The following is a 19,857-nucleotide window of genomic DNA, read 5'->3' on the forward strand; positions in this document are numbered from 1 at the left end:
TTATCTTTTCAGTCGGCAGTTTCGAGGTGAGTTATCCTCACTATATCAACAGGGTCTAAGGCACCAAGGTCGGCCCTTTATCGGATTGAGATCCGGGTATTTATTGTATGTTATTGCTTTGATATGTTGCATCCTGGTAGATAGGATGGTATATGTTAGAGACTTGGTTGAGATCAGTATCCTGAGATGTAGGGTGATGCTATGCTAGTGACCGGTTAGGTCGGTATCCTGGTTAGGATGATGATATATTCTGTGATCTGGTTATCAGTTTGTTGACTGTGAATTGTTATATGATTGTATGTTGATGTGCACATGGTTGTTTGGACTGGAGTTGGGTTGAGGCGGGTCATGCTTTGTGCTGTAGGCCAAGATACCCAGGGCGGACCGGTTGTCCCGAAGGCCCAGTGAGCGGTCCGGATAGACTATAGGCCCCAAGAGGGCGGACCAGACGTGCCGAGGCTCGAAGAGTGGACCGGTTGTGGTTTAAAGTTTTTTTCAGGTTCTTCAGGAGACCGTGGCAAGGCGAAGGCGTGATCGTACCGCTCCTCATGTTTTTCGTGATGTGATTCTGGGAATACTTTAAATAAATTGTATTGAAAACCTTTTTGTAATAACTTTAATGGAATAGGGTTGTTTTTGAAAAATTTAAATTGGTTGAAATTTTACGGTCGTTACAATACATATAACAATCATATCACAAGCACAAACACTCGTACCTGGTCCAATCAGCCTCAAGCTGGAATACCAGGCACACCAACGACGGGTCCAGTCATCCCCAGGATGTAATACCCTCGTATCATGCACATATTTGGCCCAATCAACCCTCAGGTTGGAATACCAAACATGTTAGGTCCAATCGATCATAGGGTCTGGTCATCCTCAGGATGGAATACCCTAGATTGGAACACCATTATATACATAACCCGGGTCTAAACTCATAACTCGAGATCTAGGGACCTACCCTTGCATTTCACCCAAATCTTCTGATCCAACACGACACCTTACTAAACCTGGATAAAAGATTTCCTCACTCGGGTCTAAACTCATAACCCGAGATCTAGGGTCCAGCCACCCGGTTCCCAGAACCTGGAAAACAGGGACATTCTACCCCAACCGTATTTGATTACACTATCGAGATGACCTTTCACCTCTCGCCTGTCACTCACGGCTCGCACCTCGAACCAAAAAGGTTCTCCACTTTACCTCATTGACCTCCATAGTGCATGTCTCTCACGGATACACTTGCGATTCCCAACACAAGTTTCCACTATAAGCCATCCCGAAATGGTCGTCCATGAATCCACCCCAAGTTTCTAGCTGAAGATACCCTATATCATATAGAAAAGATCCTCAAACAGGTCGGTGGAGAATCTTTCTCAAATTGAATCCATATGATACACGAAAACCTTAGTATAACCCTTGACTCTTTCCCATGCCATTACCAACCTTCGAACCGACAAAAGTAGATGATCAAACCAATAACTCTCGCAATTCTTCCGATCCCTAGAAACAACTTGCGAACAAATAGAAATACGGAGCACACATTCCGTAATTTCATTCTGATACCTGACTGGAACTCCCAATGGCCCTTGGCCGTTCCCTATCCAAACCAACCGAATTATGGGTTCTCCGATCCCCATTAGCGCGTCACTACCGAGAGTATCACAAATAGATTAAATGAATAACTTGACCATTAGGCTCACAGCCTACGACTAGAATGCCCTAACTAGGTCCTCAACATAGGTCTGGTTTGCCTCTGAGCCCATATCATGAGTATGGAATGCCCTCCCCGACCCTCAGCCCATACCTGGAATGCTCCCGATCTCACACTGACCATGTCGGTATTACAACATTCGCCCGATACTCCAGGCTAAAAGATACTCACCTCCTTCCATTGCCTTGAAGGGACCCTAAAAAACTTCCCTCATAATTACCAATCGAGTACAACAATGTAGAAATCCTACCACACCCGATTCCCTTCACAAAGCAGGCTGTTACCCAAGCAAATCCTACGAAACCATGGTCACACATGACCCGAAAATAGGACAATGGTCGAACTCTTGACTTAGAATGAAGGCTATAATCCAACAGAACCATGCAAATTCTTAGGAAACCTAAACCTCATCCAAAATGAAAGACTTCCCGAGATAAAGCAACACACCACCTCCATTAATAACAGAAGACATCCAGATCACCGATCGAAACAAGATCCCATACTTGATCGAGACTGCACGGATCCTACCCACATGAACTAGCCCGAGAAGACTTCCAAGGCGATCTTGAAGGTTACCAAACCCGAGTCTGCTATGAATTAGAGATTCCACTCCAGCATTGAGGGATAACTTACCCAATGACCAAGGGAAGTATAAACACACTGCACTGGAGGGATTGACGCATTCATTGAATTATAATTGTCACCACTTAAATCCTTTTTGGAGAATTCTCGTTGAAAGACATAAAATCAATGACCAATGGTCTAGGACACCTTGACACATAAAATAGAGGACCACAAGCCTACCTAGAGCTGGACTTATCTGCTTTTGGAGAGGATCCATCAACCAACATCTGCCCAACTAATCTGGTAACAGAAATCGAAACATGGAACTGATAATTTTCTCGATAACTGACATGCAGCCTGGGAATTCCCAGTTCTCCCCCACTTAGGGTTCTAACTGCCACCCAATGGTTAGAAATCAACTCAAAACTCAAACTGGCTCAACCAGGTACGATCATTCCTGACCATGGAATGAATAACGTACGCAAAATGATCCTTCCGATACAGATCAATCGGAACCCAAGAGAAACCTGAATTTCGGCTGCAGACTTCTAGCATGAAAATGGCATATCACGACCCTAAATAACCCAAAAATAGAAGAAAGTCAATCTAGGATAAAACTTACCCAATCCATCAAAATTCCACCACAATACAATTTTCGATACAATCCCGAAGAATACAGGAGGTGTCACACTCTCAAAAGCATCCGAAGAAATCCTGACCTCCACCTCCTGAGGGCACGCATGAAAACTCCCCTTCGATCCCATGGGACACGAACTAATCCCTGTTGCAATCCAAATGAAAATTTGGCACCCGACCTGCCTGAGAATATGGTACATAACTTGCCTCACAAGGTTCTCATGCCACATCGATCCACCTGCGCTCGCCGGTGCTGAAATACTGTCGTTAACTACTACGATCAATTGACCCCTAGCAGGAGATACAACCTGACCCTGGGGTCACAAGCCCGCTCATTCCTTCGAACCTGAAAAACTAAAAGAGTACAACCCTTTCCATAGATGACGAGATTCCAATCCATCAATCTACCATTCCACTTCCAGCTGCAAAACCCAACTGATCATAATCATCGGTCCCTTCATAAGTCCCCGCGACTCATATTCCCGACCTCGAAAAAACCCCCGAAGCCTCAAATCCAGAAACTCCTGTGCTAGCCTCTCCCTCTCAACCCACAGAATGTAATGAGTACCGAACATCTCCCTGATCCCATGTAACTGCAGCTCTCTGCTCATCAGAATACGTCCAGTAACAAGTCCCCACCAGTCCTTTGCCCCGAACCTCAACAAGTTCAGAGCGCACCTGATCTTCTGGTCAGCAGAACATGAACATGTGAAGCAACATCCCTCCACGTCAGACAGCCACCTCATGGCTACAATCGGGTCCTGAACCCCATCGAAAGTCGGGGCTTCGTGCTATCAAATTCCCGATACTAGAAAGCCCGACTGGATCCTCCCCCTATCGCCGTTATAGCTGCTGCGGCAGCCGTCTCAGCAATGGCTGCATAGCACCCGTTGAAATACTCAACCATGGCGGTCTTGGTAGACCAAATCATCTCCGAAATCAGTCCCCAGACAATCTCGATCACCTCTTCCCAGATGATCTTCCTGACATGATCCTTCGACAATACTGGCCTATCCTAGCTGCCAGTTCCCAATCCTGATCCGGATCCGGTCTCAAAACGTCTCATATCCATCATTCGGATAATACACCAGAGAGATCTCAGATAATCCACATAATAACAGGGAACCAACTCCCAACTAAACCTCAGGGGTTGTGACTTCCTTGCTACGTGTATGGGTCTTTTACTTTCAGTAGTACGAGCCCATACTACCTTCCGCATCTACTCATATTTGTCTCAAGTATCTATACAACGCCCTAACTGTATACATAACATGGCGAACGCTCAGTCCTCACTCCTAGAGGAATGCTAAATATCTCATAATTTGTCTATCAGCCTCGCACAACCCACCCATCCATGAAACTTCCACCAACCCTGCAACACTAGTGTATGCTAGTCATACATAACACTGGACCCTATAGACTTTCTAATACCTAATCCTACCCTAAGCCCTTCATCATACAAGAATAGGAAATAAAGCCAAACCAAACATTCTCAGGCTATAGATCTTAATTATGTACGGCCGTGATGCATACACTAAGCAACTACAGTAATGATGTCAATTACATATAAGGAAAACCCAATGCTATTAGGCATCATTCAAGAAACTCTATCATACAATTCCTGAAGATCCCTAGCCTAGTACTAGCATGTTGTTCTAACATATCACATAATCAAATAACTGCATGGTATTTTGGGGTCTACTTACTGGCTCTGGCTGATTGTAAGTAGGAGACTTTGCATCAAAATTTCATATGGTGTGGTTCCCTTTAAAAATTTAGAAGGTAAACGATTTATAATGTACGTAGCCGTTAAAACGCATCCGCCTGAAAATTTTATTGGTAAGTTAGCTTGAAAACCTAATGCTCTTGCGGTATTTAATATGTGTTTATGCTTTCTTTCGATCACATCATTTTTTTGCAGTGTGTCGATGTAAGAAGTTTCCAAAATGATTCCATTTTGTGATAGAAATGAGAAATGTAATGCGATTTGAACTCTGGCCCATTATCAGCCCTGATTCTCTTTATGGTCTTCCCATATTGGGTCTTGACCATGTTATAGAAGATGACCAACAACCGTTGCACCTCATACTTTTACTTAGTAAGAAATACGCAAACTCCTCTGATATAATCGTCAAAAACAGTTAGCAAATAATGTGCACCTATGAGAGAAGCAGTTTTGTATCCTACCAAAATATCACAATGAATCAATTCAAAACAATAAGATGTTTTTATTGAACTAGTGGGGAAAGGTAAGCATGTTTGTTTTCCTGTCATACAAGAATCATATAAATTAATAAAGGAACAAACATGTTGAAGTTTCTCTTTTGATGCATGACCCAACCATTGGTGCCATGTTTCTAGCAAATATAGACCATTGCATTCCTTACCCATTCCAATCAGTTTCTTCAAGCGTAAGTCCTAGATGCAAAAGAAGATTGGATAAAAGGTAAAAAAAGAGTTTATATCCTTAGCCATTTTGCTAACGAAATTAAGTTGCATTTGAAGTTGGGTATTTTGAAAACATTATCTATCTTTAAGCGATTTGGTAAAGTCAGGTTGCTAATGCGATTAACATGTACCCTTTTGCCATTTGGTATTGTTACTGTCACATCCCCATTAGAATGTGATGATTCAAGTGTCCCTTCTTCACATGTAATGTGTTATGTTTCCCCAAAATCGATTATCCAGGGACGACTTAATGGAAACTTACTTGCCATGTTTATTGTTAGAAATTCCTCATTGCTTTCTTCCTTTGCCTGCTCTCGTCAATATTGTGTCATCAAGGTGAAATCTTCATTTGAGATTCCTTTTATCGGACATAATTTGACATGTGCAACCTTATTTGATTTTCTCCAGCCCTCACTTCTTGTTGTGCTATGTCTTTTTCCATCTCCGCTATTTGGATACTCCTCCATTTTTCTAGGATACCTAACAATGAGATAGTAATCCTCCATCCGGTGATTTTTTTTCTCCCGCATATAGCGCACAATACTCTCTCCTTCCTGTCTACATATTGTGTTTTGTTTCTATTTTGGACTTGAAAGGCTACAACCTCGTTGTTGTTAGGATGCGCGACAATGGCGATCTCGCGTCTCTTTTCATCCTTCGAGACAAAATGTTAAGCAGCACTGAGGCTTGGTGTTGGCTTTGTGGTAAAGATTTGTGTCTTGATGGTGTTGAAGGCTTCATCGAGTCCCATGAGGAACTCATATAACTATTCCTTTTCCCGGTTCTCGACGAAATCCTTTGCTGTTGTGCAGGTTCATTTAGGTGCAAGAGAAATAGATTGGATCTCTTCCTATATCCCTCTGAGTTTCGTATAATACGTTGATACCTTCATGTTGTTTTGACGAGTTTGGGCAATATCTTGTCTTAACTCGTATGCTCGGGGAGCATTTCTGTGCCAAATCTCTGACAATTCGGTCCAAATTTGTTTTGCAGTCTTGGTATATTGAACTTTACTTTCGATCTCTTTGCTCATGGGTGCACTCAGGCATCCTCTGATCATGGTGTTGCATCGTTTCCATGATTCGTGGTCAGCTTCTCCTTCTTTAGGGGTAGGTACCGATCCATCGATAATACTCGTTTTGTTCTTGGCTAGAAGAAAATTACTCATCTCAACTTCCCATTTATCATAGTTACCATGGTGAAGTTGTTATGTAACGTTAAGTTGTCCCAAACAATCGAATGGATGAAGATAGAATGGTGATTGTGTATCAGCATTTTGAGCTTCGCTCGAGGTGTTCTTTTCTTTATCAAGCATGGCTTGTTGTTCAGGTTTGAATGGAAGAAAAAATGAGAATTGGATGGTTTTAATATGACAGGATCGTACCATGCTCTGATACTATGTTGAAATTGGTATACAGTTATCACGAATGAGAGAATTGTTCTTTTGATGTTAGAAATTGATTATGCAGTCGTACAAAGATACAAATATATAAGAGGTGGTCCATAATCTACTCCACCAGTTAAGCTATGTAAAAAGGAAACACAATATTACAGGAAAATTACAAGGTATCCCAAATGGAAATTCAATTATACTCAGTGATACCTAATATCCAATAGAAATCGTCATCATTGTCAAGATTCTACACCGTCTCTGCCGTGTTCGTGAACTTAGACTTGAACGTACTCGACCTGGCACTCCTCATTCTTCAAGAATTTGTATCACCGATAAACCCTAATGCTCCTTCTCGATAATCAAATGTAGAACACTCATTTCTTATATGTAACACCTTCTCAGAATCTCCCGTTTTCAGTGTTGATTCTATACAATCGTAAGTAATTTTGAGCTCCAATTGAAACGGTGATCGATTTGGAGGTTTGCGAGAATTTGGGGATTATTTTATATGTTACAAAAACAATACCAATATTTCCTGTTATGATTGAATGGTTAATGTACAATACTGCCCTTTCATATCTGTTCCCCATTAATGAAATGTTTTTAATTTATTTTTTTATTTAATTATAAAGGATAATCACTTTTTTAAATTAGCAAAAATGATTGAACCATAAAGGATCATTACATCTACACAATAGTTACAATCCACATCTCACAAGGGTTTACACTAAATCATTCCTCACGGTGAGAGCCAAAGGACTGAGGTACAAAAATTCACATAGTATAGATGTTCAAAGTTTGAACTTTGACGCATCCAAAATATCATTTATATTCCACAATTGACCTCGATCATGGATTTAAAGATGGGTTGATTTTGCCCGTTCATATGATCCAGTTTACTATTTGTTTTATATATTTAACAACGCAATAATACAAAATCAACCAATTAATGCTATTAATAGCCATAAAACAATTTGTTTTGGGTTTTGCCACGCCAGTCTAATGAAGGACCATACGACTTCTAAGTCATACATCGCACTCTGGTTTTACTGTCGAAATAAGAGTTCACATTAAGAATATCAATGAACAAGAATTAATAGCGTAGGATGTTGGAGATCAACAGAATATGTTAGGTGTTTGGTTTTGAACAATCGATCATCACAAAAAGTAAATTTAAACTATCATCTTTGATTTTAATCTCATCATAATGGTATCAATAATTGTATGTTCAAGATTCGTTATTAACATGTGTGTTTCTTTTAGAGTCACAACAAAAAGAAAAGTTAAATCGAAAAAAGTAACCATTCTTGTTACTCTTAAACCACAATCAAATACGTGGAGAATAACATCATTGACATGACATCATTCCCGCTTGAAATCGCTAGAACTTAAAACCAAAACTGTTCACAAAATCTTTATACAAAAATATTTTGAAATTTGATTTTTTTTTTTTATCTCAGATTCGATACCCTGAATAACAATTCAAAAGAATTTTGAATTGCTTAACAGAATTCAAATTTGAAAAAACAGAATGACAACTAGAACAAGATGAAAAAGAGAAAGCGTAAAATTAACTATTTCTAATTTCTGATACAACTGTTCAAACTCTTTATAGCTACAATACAAAGCCTCAAATATCACAACCATCCGCCGTTAAACTGGTTATCACGGAGGCGGAGCTTCGGACAATTGAGCTAATTAATACACAAAGATTACTCCAAATTTTTTGAAATTGTCATGGTAAATAATCACTTGAACAAGAGCTTGTATCATGTTGCCTACCTTTATGTTCCTCCTCCGACGAAATTTGTCCGCCGGAAACCGTCGGAAACTCGCCACACTTCCGGCACCTCGTGACCACCAGGATCTGTCTACAGGACGGACATGAGGAATGCGAACCGAGCCACATATCAATACATTCGACATGAAATCCATGTCCACACTGCGGTAAAACACGGATCTCAACTCCGTCGGTGTACTCCGCCAAACAGATAGCACAATCTCCGGAGGATAACTTCAGATCGTTTCCGCCATCGTAAACGAACTTCGGGAGCGCATCAATGATTTTCTTCTTAATTCCTTTATTCGGAGTCTGCTGGCTAGTATTCCTGCCGGCGTTGGAGGTGGATCCACGACGGAGCCAAGCGCAGCGAGCTACTGCGAAAAGGCCTAGAACACAAATCAGAGCGCAGAGGAGGGCGGCGAGGATAACAACGAAATCAGACTCAACGGCGACTGCCTCCGGCGGTTCAGCGACCATCGGATCGAAAGATGAAGATGAGTTAGCGATTGAAGACAGGAATCTGTAGGAACGAGTCATAATTCGTTCACAAGAAAGGAAAGAAAAGGAAGTGGATAGATTTTTTGAGAAGACGAAGATGGAAGTATTAAGTATATGTAGCTTTGTAACTGACAAAGGATTGTATCCGGTGTTTCTCACCTACAACAACACTCTCTTTTTCTTTAGATATTAATGCCATCAAATGAGCTGTTTTGGAGGTTTGGTTGCTATTTTAAAAATATACAAAAATAAAATAAATAAATAAATTATGTTAAATATTTGGTTTTCCAAAACATTTTATTTTTAGACAAAACTGCAAAAATGGTCCCTATGGTATGCATTTTTTGGGAGTCTTAGTCCAAACCCTGACTTTTTTTGACTTTTTGGTCCTTTTAGTCATGTTTGTACGTAAATTTTGTCCCTTGTAAAATTGAAATGACTGTAATGTCCTTCTGATATATTTTTTATGTTTTTTCTATTTAATTTAAATGAAAAAGGAAATAAATAATTAATTTGGGCTCACATCTCTCTCTCTCTCTCTCTCTCTCTCTCTCTCTCTCTCTCTCTTCTTCTTCTTCTTCTTCTTCTTCTTCTTCTTCTTCTTCTTATCTCTCTAAACTCTCCTGAAAGATTATAACATATCACATATACATACACGGACGACACACACATACATACATACACAACTCAATAAGATGAAGAGGAGGACAAACTAGAGCCGTCTGCATCCTTTGTTCCCGCAATTCATTGGAGATGATTAAGGACGACAAGCTTGCAGAAACTAAATTACTTGTGAACCGAATCCGAGCTCGAAAACCTCAAAAATCTTAGATCTTACACAAAGCTTTGCAGAAACTGAAATTATGATACAAACTAGGTGTTGAAATCAAGTAACAAATTCAATTGATGATGATGAAATAAATGAGAAATCAATCGACTTACTGTTGAATCAAACCTGCAACTCTCGATTCATTACTATGGACCTGCAACTCAAGACAAAGAACCCACTGGGAAAAACTGATATTGTTTCGTAAAATACAAAAACCAAAAAAAAGCCTAAATTAGCCATTTTTACAGTAGCTTACATCGATGCTTTCTTGAAGGTGTTTCCATGGCCGGTCTCTAACGTGAGCTTCGTCTTTGTCTTGAGCTTGCTAGTCAAGGTATGTTAATGACGATCTTCCCAGATTGGCCACTGAGATTACAATCAACTTTTTTTTGGCGACGCATATGATGGAAATCTTACGCTCTGGCCCGAAAACTACTGATTGCAATATTGTCATCACTAGAAGTACAACAACTACACAATGCCCATAAACACAATCGCTATTGTTCTAGTTCTGGAGAGCTTAATCACACACCAGAGCCACCGCCTTGGGTTATGAAACCCTAAATCAGAGTTAGCTAGATGCTGAGGAAAACAACCTTAGGTTCTAAAACCCTAAATCAGAGTCGGCTAGATGTTGAAGAAAACAAATCCTTACCAAGAAGCTCCATTAAATTTAGGACCCTAAATTGGAACCGGAGTATGCTCTAGTGAGGATGGAGAAGAAGATCCATTAATTTAAGGTGATATAAAATGATTGTTAATGAGCTATGTGATGGAATTTATTTTTCAAACATTTCCAGTTTTTAATTCCAAGAAGACGACCATTGCGATGGAGAGAAAAAAGACTTGAGGGTAGTTAAGAAGAATAGGTTGGAGAAGATGAACTCAGAGGGTGCTTCGTACGAGAGAGAGAGAGGTGGGCCCCTTCTTAATTTATAAATTATTAAAATAAATATATTAATATTAGATTTAAAAAGAAATAAAAGAAAAATAAAAGATAAATAACCTAAGGGTATTACAGTCATTCCACTATTCATAGGGACTAAAAACGCAACAAAACTAGCTTAAAAGGACCATGAAGCCAAAAAAGTCAGGGTTTGGACTAAAACCCCCAAAAAAATGCATACCACAGGGACCAATTTTGCAATTTTGTCTTATTTTTATAATTTGACTAAACTGCACAAATGTTCCTTATGGTTTGCTTAAAATTACCACTTTGATTCAAAAATATTTGGACTAGAATGAGAGGTCCAAAATTTTAATTTTGTTGCTTGTTTGGTCAAATCTATTTTGATTTTTTTTTTTCAAAATGACGGATTTGCCTTTGTTAGTATGATTTTCTCTTTTTTCTTATTTGTTTTTCTGATTTTCAGATTTAAAAAAATAAAAATAAAAATAAATCTCTCTCTCTCTCTCTCTCTCTCACACACACGACATCCACTATGAAACACACACACAAACAAACAAACAATTTATTTTTTGGAACATATACATGTAACACACAAAACTCAATTTGTTTATGGATTTGTTCTTTAGAAATAGATTTATGGGTTTTCGATTTACATGTTTTTTCTTTAAAAAATTTGGGTTTGTGTGTGTTCTTGTTTCCTAAAATACGGAAAATGATATCGTTTGCGTTCTTGGTCTGCAAGTAAATAAACATACACCTTCATCCAATCATCGTGTTCTTCACCCATCTCCGACCACTGCTACAACCTCCACCTTCGACCATAGCTACACCTTGTTACCATTAGCCACCATCGACCCTACAACCCATCATTTTCTCCATCAGATCATCACACCACCATTGAAACACCATCGATTGTAATCAACACATGATGACCGTCAAACCACCAACAACACCAAATTTGCCAAAAAAAATAAGAAAAAATTAACCAGCGGATCTTTTTGTCACCTGATTTGTTTGTCACCTCCTTTCTCTTTTTTGTCGTCGAATATGGAAAGATGAAGGTAAGGGCATTGTTCAAGAAGTCAACGCTAGGGTTTGCTGATGAAGATGATAGAGCTAGGGTATTTGGTGGATGATAGCGGCACTGAAACAAGAATAATCGATTATGGTTTTATGAAAACCCTAACTCATCACCACCCTTCGTTTTCTCTAGAACGTCGTCACCAAATCGCTAGGGTTTGCTGATGAAGAAAGCGAAGGAAGATAGAGATAGACGAGGCTCGTCGGAAGAATGGTGGTTTACAAATTTGGAGCTTCGTTGAGTTGCAATAGAGTTTTTCAAATGGAATCTCCTATTATCATCATCTCCCACACCCCACACATCCACGGATCCACTTACTCTCCTACCTACCATCCCATCCCGCCCCATACCCACCCCACCCTTATAAGCCCACTCCTATAAACCCACCTGATATCCACCCCACCATTATAAGCCCATTCTTACAAACCCACCTTATAACATCCTTTAAAATATGGAGAAAAGTATTCTATTGACATTTAATGAAAAAAAGGCAATTTAGTAAGAAGTGATAAAAGTTATGAAGTGTTAAGCACTAATTTTGGTTAATGTCTTTTTACATGATAAATTGATCTTTGGAAGTTGATTTTTGATTATTATAACAAGATTTGGATCATTGGTTGTGTAATTTTTAGCTGCAAGGGTAAAATGGAAGATTAGCAATGTACTAAAATCTATAGACTAGAACACAATGCTTAATCTTGGATTACGTGACACGTAAAAGCCCTTTGTCATAGAACAATATAGTAAATTGGTATTTCAAAAATAGGAAACGTACAATGTGAATGTGACACATAAAATGGTATTGACCAGTGTGTCCAAAAGTACAACGTCAAATTAAGAGTAACGAGAAAATGACATGTTCATGTCAACCTGAACACATTGCAACTTAAGCATACACAACGCAAATATATATATATATATATATATATATATATATATATATATATATATATATATATATATATATATATGTAGATTATGTGTCGCATAACAGACATCAAGTAATATATTTATCAGGATCTTAGTAAGTCTTTAGCTCATATATCATATCTAGAGACGAAAATGAGAGCTCAAGATCAGAGAATTTGCTGAAATATACAAAATATTATTGGTCTCAAACTTATCCTTGATAATATCCTTTTGTTGTATCTTTTTTTTGTTTTTTATTTATAGTTCAAGGTTTATTTTGAAAGTTATTGGATTGTATTTGTATAGCTTATTTGCGGGAGGGACTTGAGTGAACATTTGGTAATTCTTCTAGATTGCGGCTCGTGTTATCTGAATCTTATTATGCACGCGAATCTTTTATGGATCAGGTCATACTTATTGAAGTGGATGTGGTACCGATTTGATCTGTATTTTACCTAAAGTATGTGTATTTTGGCCATAACTGAGTCATTTGTTCAATTTACTCTATGTATTTTGTGTCTGTTAAGATGGTATCAAAGCCATGTTTAGCTATTGTTTTGATATGAGTCTTATTTTGATAATTTTAGGGTTTTAGGTCTGGATTTAAGGGTTAGGTTTTCAGTCGAGATCCAGTCCTACTCGGTCGATCTGTTCTTTGATCGTTTTATGGATCGATGTTTGTTTTCTTGGTTTGTGTATGATCGAGCCATTTTCTTTTGCTTCTAGATTTGTTATCAGATCTTGAGGTTTTCTAAGTTCTTTTATCAGATCTTATTCTTGGTGGTGTTTATCAACTTGGTAGTATTCTTGTCACACATTTGAAAGTAAACGTGTGTGATAGCAGTAAAAATTTAGGGTTAACGCTTTGTTAAACCTAACGGTGAACACTATCCACAACGTTCAACGTCAAGTGTGTGCAAACAAGGTGCTATAAACACTGTTGGTTCTGGAATTTTGAATGCCTTGTCTTCTTCAGCGGTAAATCTGAGTATCAGATTTATCGAAACTACTTTGCTGCTTGGTGTGCTTTTTTGTGGATCGCTGTAAGTCCCACACACCTTTTCTTATTTGTTACTTTTTTTGTTTGTGTACCCGATTTATCAGCTATCTACTGATCACGATTGTTCACGTCTACAGTTCAGCTTGTTCTTGCCTTATATGTGCTATGGATTTGGTTTGAACTATAGAAACTAATATGTGAATTTTCGTGCTTAGGTTTTATATTCCTGGTTCTTCTATATTTTGTGATTGTTATCAATCATGACTAGAGCACCAATAGAAAGCTCTAACAAGAATGAGATAATTGATTTTGATGATCCTTTATATTTGCATCCATTTGATAATTCAGTTACCATTATTATTAGTTTTAAATTGCTTGGTACTAAGAATTTTAGAGTATGGATGAGTTATATGATTAGAGCCTTGAAGGCTAGAAATAAAATTGGGCTTGTTGAAGGTACCAACATTAAAGATAAAAAGGATGCTATTAGCTCTCTTAAATGGGATAGATTAAATGCTATTGTTTGTTCTTGGATCCTTAATTCTCTATCTGAATCCATTTATATTGGTCATGTATGCTCTAAGTTTGTTCTTGATATTTGGAATGATTTGTCTGAAACATATTATAAAGCTGATGGGTATGTGGTGTTTAATATACATCAATGTATAAATTCTTTAACTCAAAGTGGTTTATCTGTATTTGATTATTTTAATAAACTGCATGGCCTTTGGAAATAATTTGACGTTTTGACTAAATGTACTGAGTGTGTTTGTGAACCTGCTACTTAGCAAAATAATCACTCGTAATTAATGAAATTCAGGCATTTTCTAAGTGGTCTTGATGATTCTTTTAATCAAGGGACATATTTTAATCATGGAACCATTACTTGATGTTAAGTCTGCTTTCTCTATAGTTTTCGGGGAGGAATCTAATAAGAAAAATGGTTATGTTTATGTTATAACAAATAAGGGTCAATCTTCTACTTTTGCTAGTAAAATAAATGATCCTAAAAAATGATGGGTTTAATACAAACAATCCTATGTGTGCATGCAACCCTAGTATTGGATCTATGTTTTCACTATTAGTTATACAGCTTTATGAACACAAAAAGAAACCTGGCATGCTACTATAATTTTCGAAATTCATATATAAAGCTAGAATACATACCTTTTGTTGTTATATAGCAATAACAACTAGTTCCTTGAATTTCCTTAGCTCTTGAAAGCAAGTACCACAAGTGTAGTACCTCTAATGGAGTCACAAACACCATATGCAACTTGGATGAAGAGGAGAAGAAAAGGAGGCACCAAAAACGGCTAGAAACCCTAATGGAAGACTTCTTCACGTTTTTGGGGCATAGGGGCCCTTTATATACATGTAGGCTATTAGGGTTTACAACTAGGAAACCCTAATTTGACTGCTTAGGCCCTAAGCAGCCCATGGACTCCTTAAACATATCCCTTGGACGATTTCTAATGGGCTACCCATAGAATTCGTCCAACCTATATATTATTTGGTGATCCATAGCCCAATTATAATTATCTTATAATTACAACTTCAGTCCCCTAAGTTTAATTAATCTCTTTTAGCCACAAAATTAATTAACAATTAATTCTTGACTAATATTAATTAAACAATATGATTTCTCCTTTAATATATTATTCTTATAATATATTAATAAATCATATTTAAACCTTTCTCTCCTTAAATCATCCTACATATTGCAATGGTGAAGGCAACCCAAAAGGACCATGCTCATAATCGGGTCAAGTACATACCAAAATAGTTATGGACTTAGACACTAATCCAACAGTCTCCCACTTGGATAAGTCTAATAACTATTTTCTATATGACTTCATAACCTGATCAGCAATCGTAACTCTCAAAAGCCGCTGTCAACTCTGATCTTATCAGATAGCGTGTCCTTTAGATAAGGGATTATATATTCCTCCATTCTCAAGATATCGTATAGACAAAAGACATGAGTTTCAATCATTCTCTCCATACTGTTTCCCGACTTCCGATTTATGACGACTAACAACAGACTACAATTGAACACATCAACTTAGTCCCGGCTTGGCCAAGCGCTTAGGTGTCATCACTAAATCATCGAGAGGCCCATAGATATCGCTTTTATCCTACTTTGGGTAAAAGGAATGGATAAACTTCGACTCATATGCTCGCTTGCATTTATTGATCGAGTCACACACAACAATAAGTTTTATAACACCAAGTTACTGGTGCGTTTACTTATTATCAATGTGCAACCGACCAACAAATAACAACTCACATGTCTCGGTTTCAAGAATATACAATATTATCCTCTCACTAATCACTCGTGATAAAACCATGAAGTGACCTAAGTGAGCGTGGGTTTAATCCAATACTTTAATCTTATCAAAGCACTCACGAACTCTGCAGCAAACTTGTGCCATGTCTAAACACTTCAGACAATCTACAGACAGATTCATGACAGTCTTTATTCATACCTACTCCCAACGTATGACCAACTGTGGATGTTTGAATAACCTAGTTATTCTGGAAGTCAAAACTTGCAAATTGAAACATGACAACAATACTTAATCCTATATGGCCCCAAACTTGTGAGAGTAAATAAAACCCTTCTATTTATCCACCATATTGATTACTCATTATTTATCATTTAATGTTTCGGATAATCAACTCATTACTTGAATTATACCAACAATTGTCCCATGCTCTAAACATGCACACTTTGTTTCCTATGGTCCATGCTTTGTGAAATAGATCATCTGAAAACTTTTCCAATGATGCTCATTTCACAATTCCTTAATCCTAATTATTAGTGTAGGAACACAAGGTTCTTGCCACTACTAGAATATGCTAGATTCTAACATTTTATGCAACGATCCCTTTGCAAAATCATAGCACAAAAGTCACCAAGACGTAGCTAATGAAATTACAAAGTACTTTCTTATAAATTGTTACAAGACAATTCCATAGATGTGAAGTCTCACATTCAAAGTACATTCCTTTGAACATCCTTCTTGCATAAAGTTTTCTAATCTAAACACAGAATCTCAATATCCAACTCCCAATATGGAAACATTTCCACATTTGCCACATGACAACTCATTCTTAATAGAATCTTATCTATTCATAATAATGTCGATATGGTCCATCCAATACCATACTTTCAACTACTTACAAGCGATCAATCCTCAGCGAACTTTGGATCATCCTTTGATAGTTGTTAAATTCTTTCAGTCAAAACCAATTCTATTCCTTTTTCCCTCTTAATGCGCTAGGCATTTGGAAAATTTTAGAATGGTAAAATACTATAGCATTTACAATCGATCCTATACCCGAAGCGTATGGGACACGATGCATAATGTCTTACATAAAGATATGATACTTTACCAATCTTTTGCCATAATATTTTATGTGTCATGTTCTCACAATTCGAACTATGAAGAGGGATGCCGTAATCATAGTCGAATTTTAAGAACACACAATGTATCCTTTGACTGAAGATATTAAAATTTCTTAATCTAAGCTTTAGATTTTGAAACGAAGTATAATATTCTCTCCCTTAATTATAGCAAAACAACTTTTCAACCCATGCAACTTTGCAAATGGAATCTTTGTTTTTCTATAATTAATATTGCTAACTTGCAATACTCGCCATAACAATCATACAAGCATAACACTTATGCTCCCACTATCATGATGATTATCATATAAGCATAACATTTATGCTCCCACTAGCTTTGACATGTATTCAGAAAACAAATGAACTTTCAGAAAACAATGCCTATTGAATCTCTGAAATCCATATTTCTAATACCAGATGCTTCGATAAGCCTTTATCTAAGCTTCTTAACCTTATACACCTTTGCCTTAGATAGCTCATATGTGTGTTTAAACAATTCATAACTTATGTTACTAAGTTCCAAATGTTGAAACTAATTGCCAAATCTCACAATTCGAACTATGGAAAGGGATGTCGTAACCATAATCGAATTTGAGAATACAATTTTCACAATTGCTATCTTCTTAAAACCTCTCTTAGTGAAAGCATTTCCTCACAATCATTTTCATGAAGGAGGGAATCTTATGACACTTAGATTTTATGGTGTATGAGTTCCTAGCCATGTGAATTTGCCAAAAACAAGGTTTGTGACAAATCCAAACTCATATGGACTGAACTTTCTTAATCTTGATTTCTTGCCCTATGGTAACACGAGTGCCCACCACGCCTTCCAAGTAGTTTAGTAACTTGTCCTTACATATCAATTTACTTTCCATCGAATAAGGCTTTAGTGTGTATTCAAATGAGAACTCATAGAACTCATATACACAATTAACTCAATTGGAAAGTCACAGAAACAAAACAATGTCAGCACGATAGGTTGTAAACCTCAAGTCGTGTGCTAGTGATGATCGATAAGGTTTATTCTTGATTTGTTCTTGAAACCTTTTCAAGACCATTAAGACTCCCACTGACTTCTTGACATATAAGATTCTCTTGTCAAGAAACATTTCTTGACAAACAAATATTCAATAGTTAGTGAAGCATTTATCAAGACAAAACACTTCACACAATTGGTCCTAGTTGGTCTTTGTCTTATCCAAGACATCACAACTTACCAATTTCAAATGTGCAAGAATAAGAAAACTTTTCCAAATTCCACATTTGATGAGTGTTATAAACCTACTTAAGACTTTTCACTCAATGTCACAATCTTGACTCTAAGACTTGATATTGGAACGAAGTATGATTGACTCTTTGATTTAACCATTTCTACAATTCTCAATTCCTCTTCTTAGACATGCAATTGCACTAAGACTCACTTAGAGGATCAATTGAGACATGGTTCTTAATCATAAGGACTTATCATAAAACACAATAAAAGGTACTCTCCCTTCTTCTTAGAATAGAGAAACTTTTATCTTTCTGCCTACTTGATTCTTCTTTATTCGTTCTACTATTCATTGAAACTCTTTCAATCAACTTAGAATTATACTTAATCTTATAAGTATAACCAATATTTACTAAACTTTAGTAAATCATGACGAATATCTTTGTCACTCTTGTGGTAGACTTGATCAACGTACGACCTAGTGTACTCGATCTCCTAGTTCTTCAATTGACACTTTGCCAAAGAATTAGTCTAAGGTTCCCAAATGTGAAAGTTTTCCATTCATCATACAATGCACATTGCATGATTCCAAGTTTCTGTCCAATTGAAACTTGGGTGATGAGAAACTCTCCCTATTTGGTAAAATTTTGACATTTCCACAAATAACACAATTAAGAATCAAATCCATTATTGCTAATAATAGAAACATTCAAACATTAATTCTTTCATACATGCCATTGCAAGGATAAATAAATAAGATAAAGTCAAAATTCATTTTATTGTGGAAAAATTTTGTCCTTACAATTCAACTCAATTGAAAAACTATGTTATTACATATTTCTTAACAATCTATTCTAACTCCAAGTAGTAGCTCAAGAATCCAATCTTCAAGTAATGCGATCGAAATCCATTTCTTCACGATCAGATTCAGCTCACTTCTCCCCTTAAGCTTCCTCTCTTTTCTTCGATCCTACAAAACATCAAAATGCAATCTTATCACATCATGTATTAAGAATCTAGAATAGGAATTTAAAAGAGTTAGATAATGGATTTTACCTGAAGTGGAGCCAAACGACTTGACTCTCCCATCTCTTAGATCTCTCAGGTAATTTGGGCAGCTTCGTCTCCAATGCCCTTTCTCTTGGCAATAAAAGCAAATGGACTCCTTTGGCACAACACATCGGACAATCACAGACTTAGTTCTCTCTGGACTTCCAATGTTGCCAGTGTCCATTGAAGTTTGGGAGTTTGATTCACTAGACAAATTTGCTTGACCAGCACGCCAAATCATTGCTGATTCAGCAACTATAAGCAAATAGGTGAGATCAATTAGGGTCACGTCGTGGTCCATCATATAGTACTCTCTAACGAACTCACTATATGATTCAGGAAGTGACTGAAGAACCCAGTCAACAGCCAACTCACTTGAAATCTTGACAACCAACATGATTAACCTATCAATGTGTGTTT

At 37.3% G+C, this 19,857-nt stretch overlaps 1 protein-coding gene across 1 annotated transcript; it reads right to left on the bottom strand.

Annotated features, from left to right (window-relative positions):
* Positions 1–8,304: 8,304 nt before the first annotated feature.
* Positions 8,305–9,225, bottom strand: LOC111915999 (RING-H2 finger protein ATL8). The gene has a single exon (XM_023911631.3). It carries the CDS (start codon positions 9,073–9,075, stop codon positions 8,491–8,493), a length of 585 nt encoding a protein of 194 aa, XP_023767399.1. The 5' UTR covers positions 9,076–9,225; the 3' UTR covers positions 8,305–8,490.
* Between the last annotated feature and the right edge of the window lie 10,632 nt (positions 9,226–19,857).

This window comes from Lactuca sativa, chromosome 2, assembly GCF_002870075.4.
Source record: "Lactuca sativa cultivar Salinas chromosome 2, Lsat_Salinas_v11, whole genome shotgun sequence".
Taxonomy (NCBI): domain Eukaryota; kingdom Viridiplantae; phylum Streptophyta; class Magnoliopsida; order Asterales; family Asteraceae; genus Lactuca; species Lactuca sativa.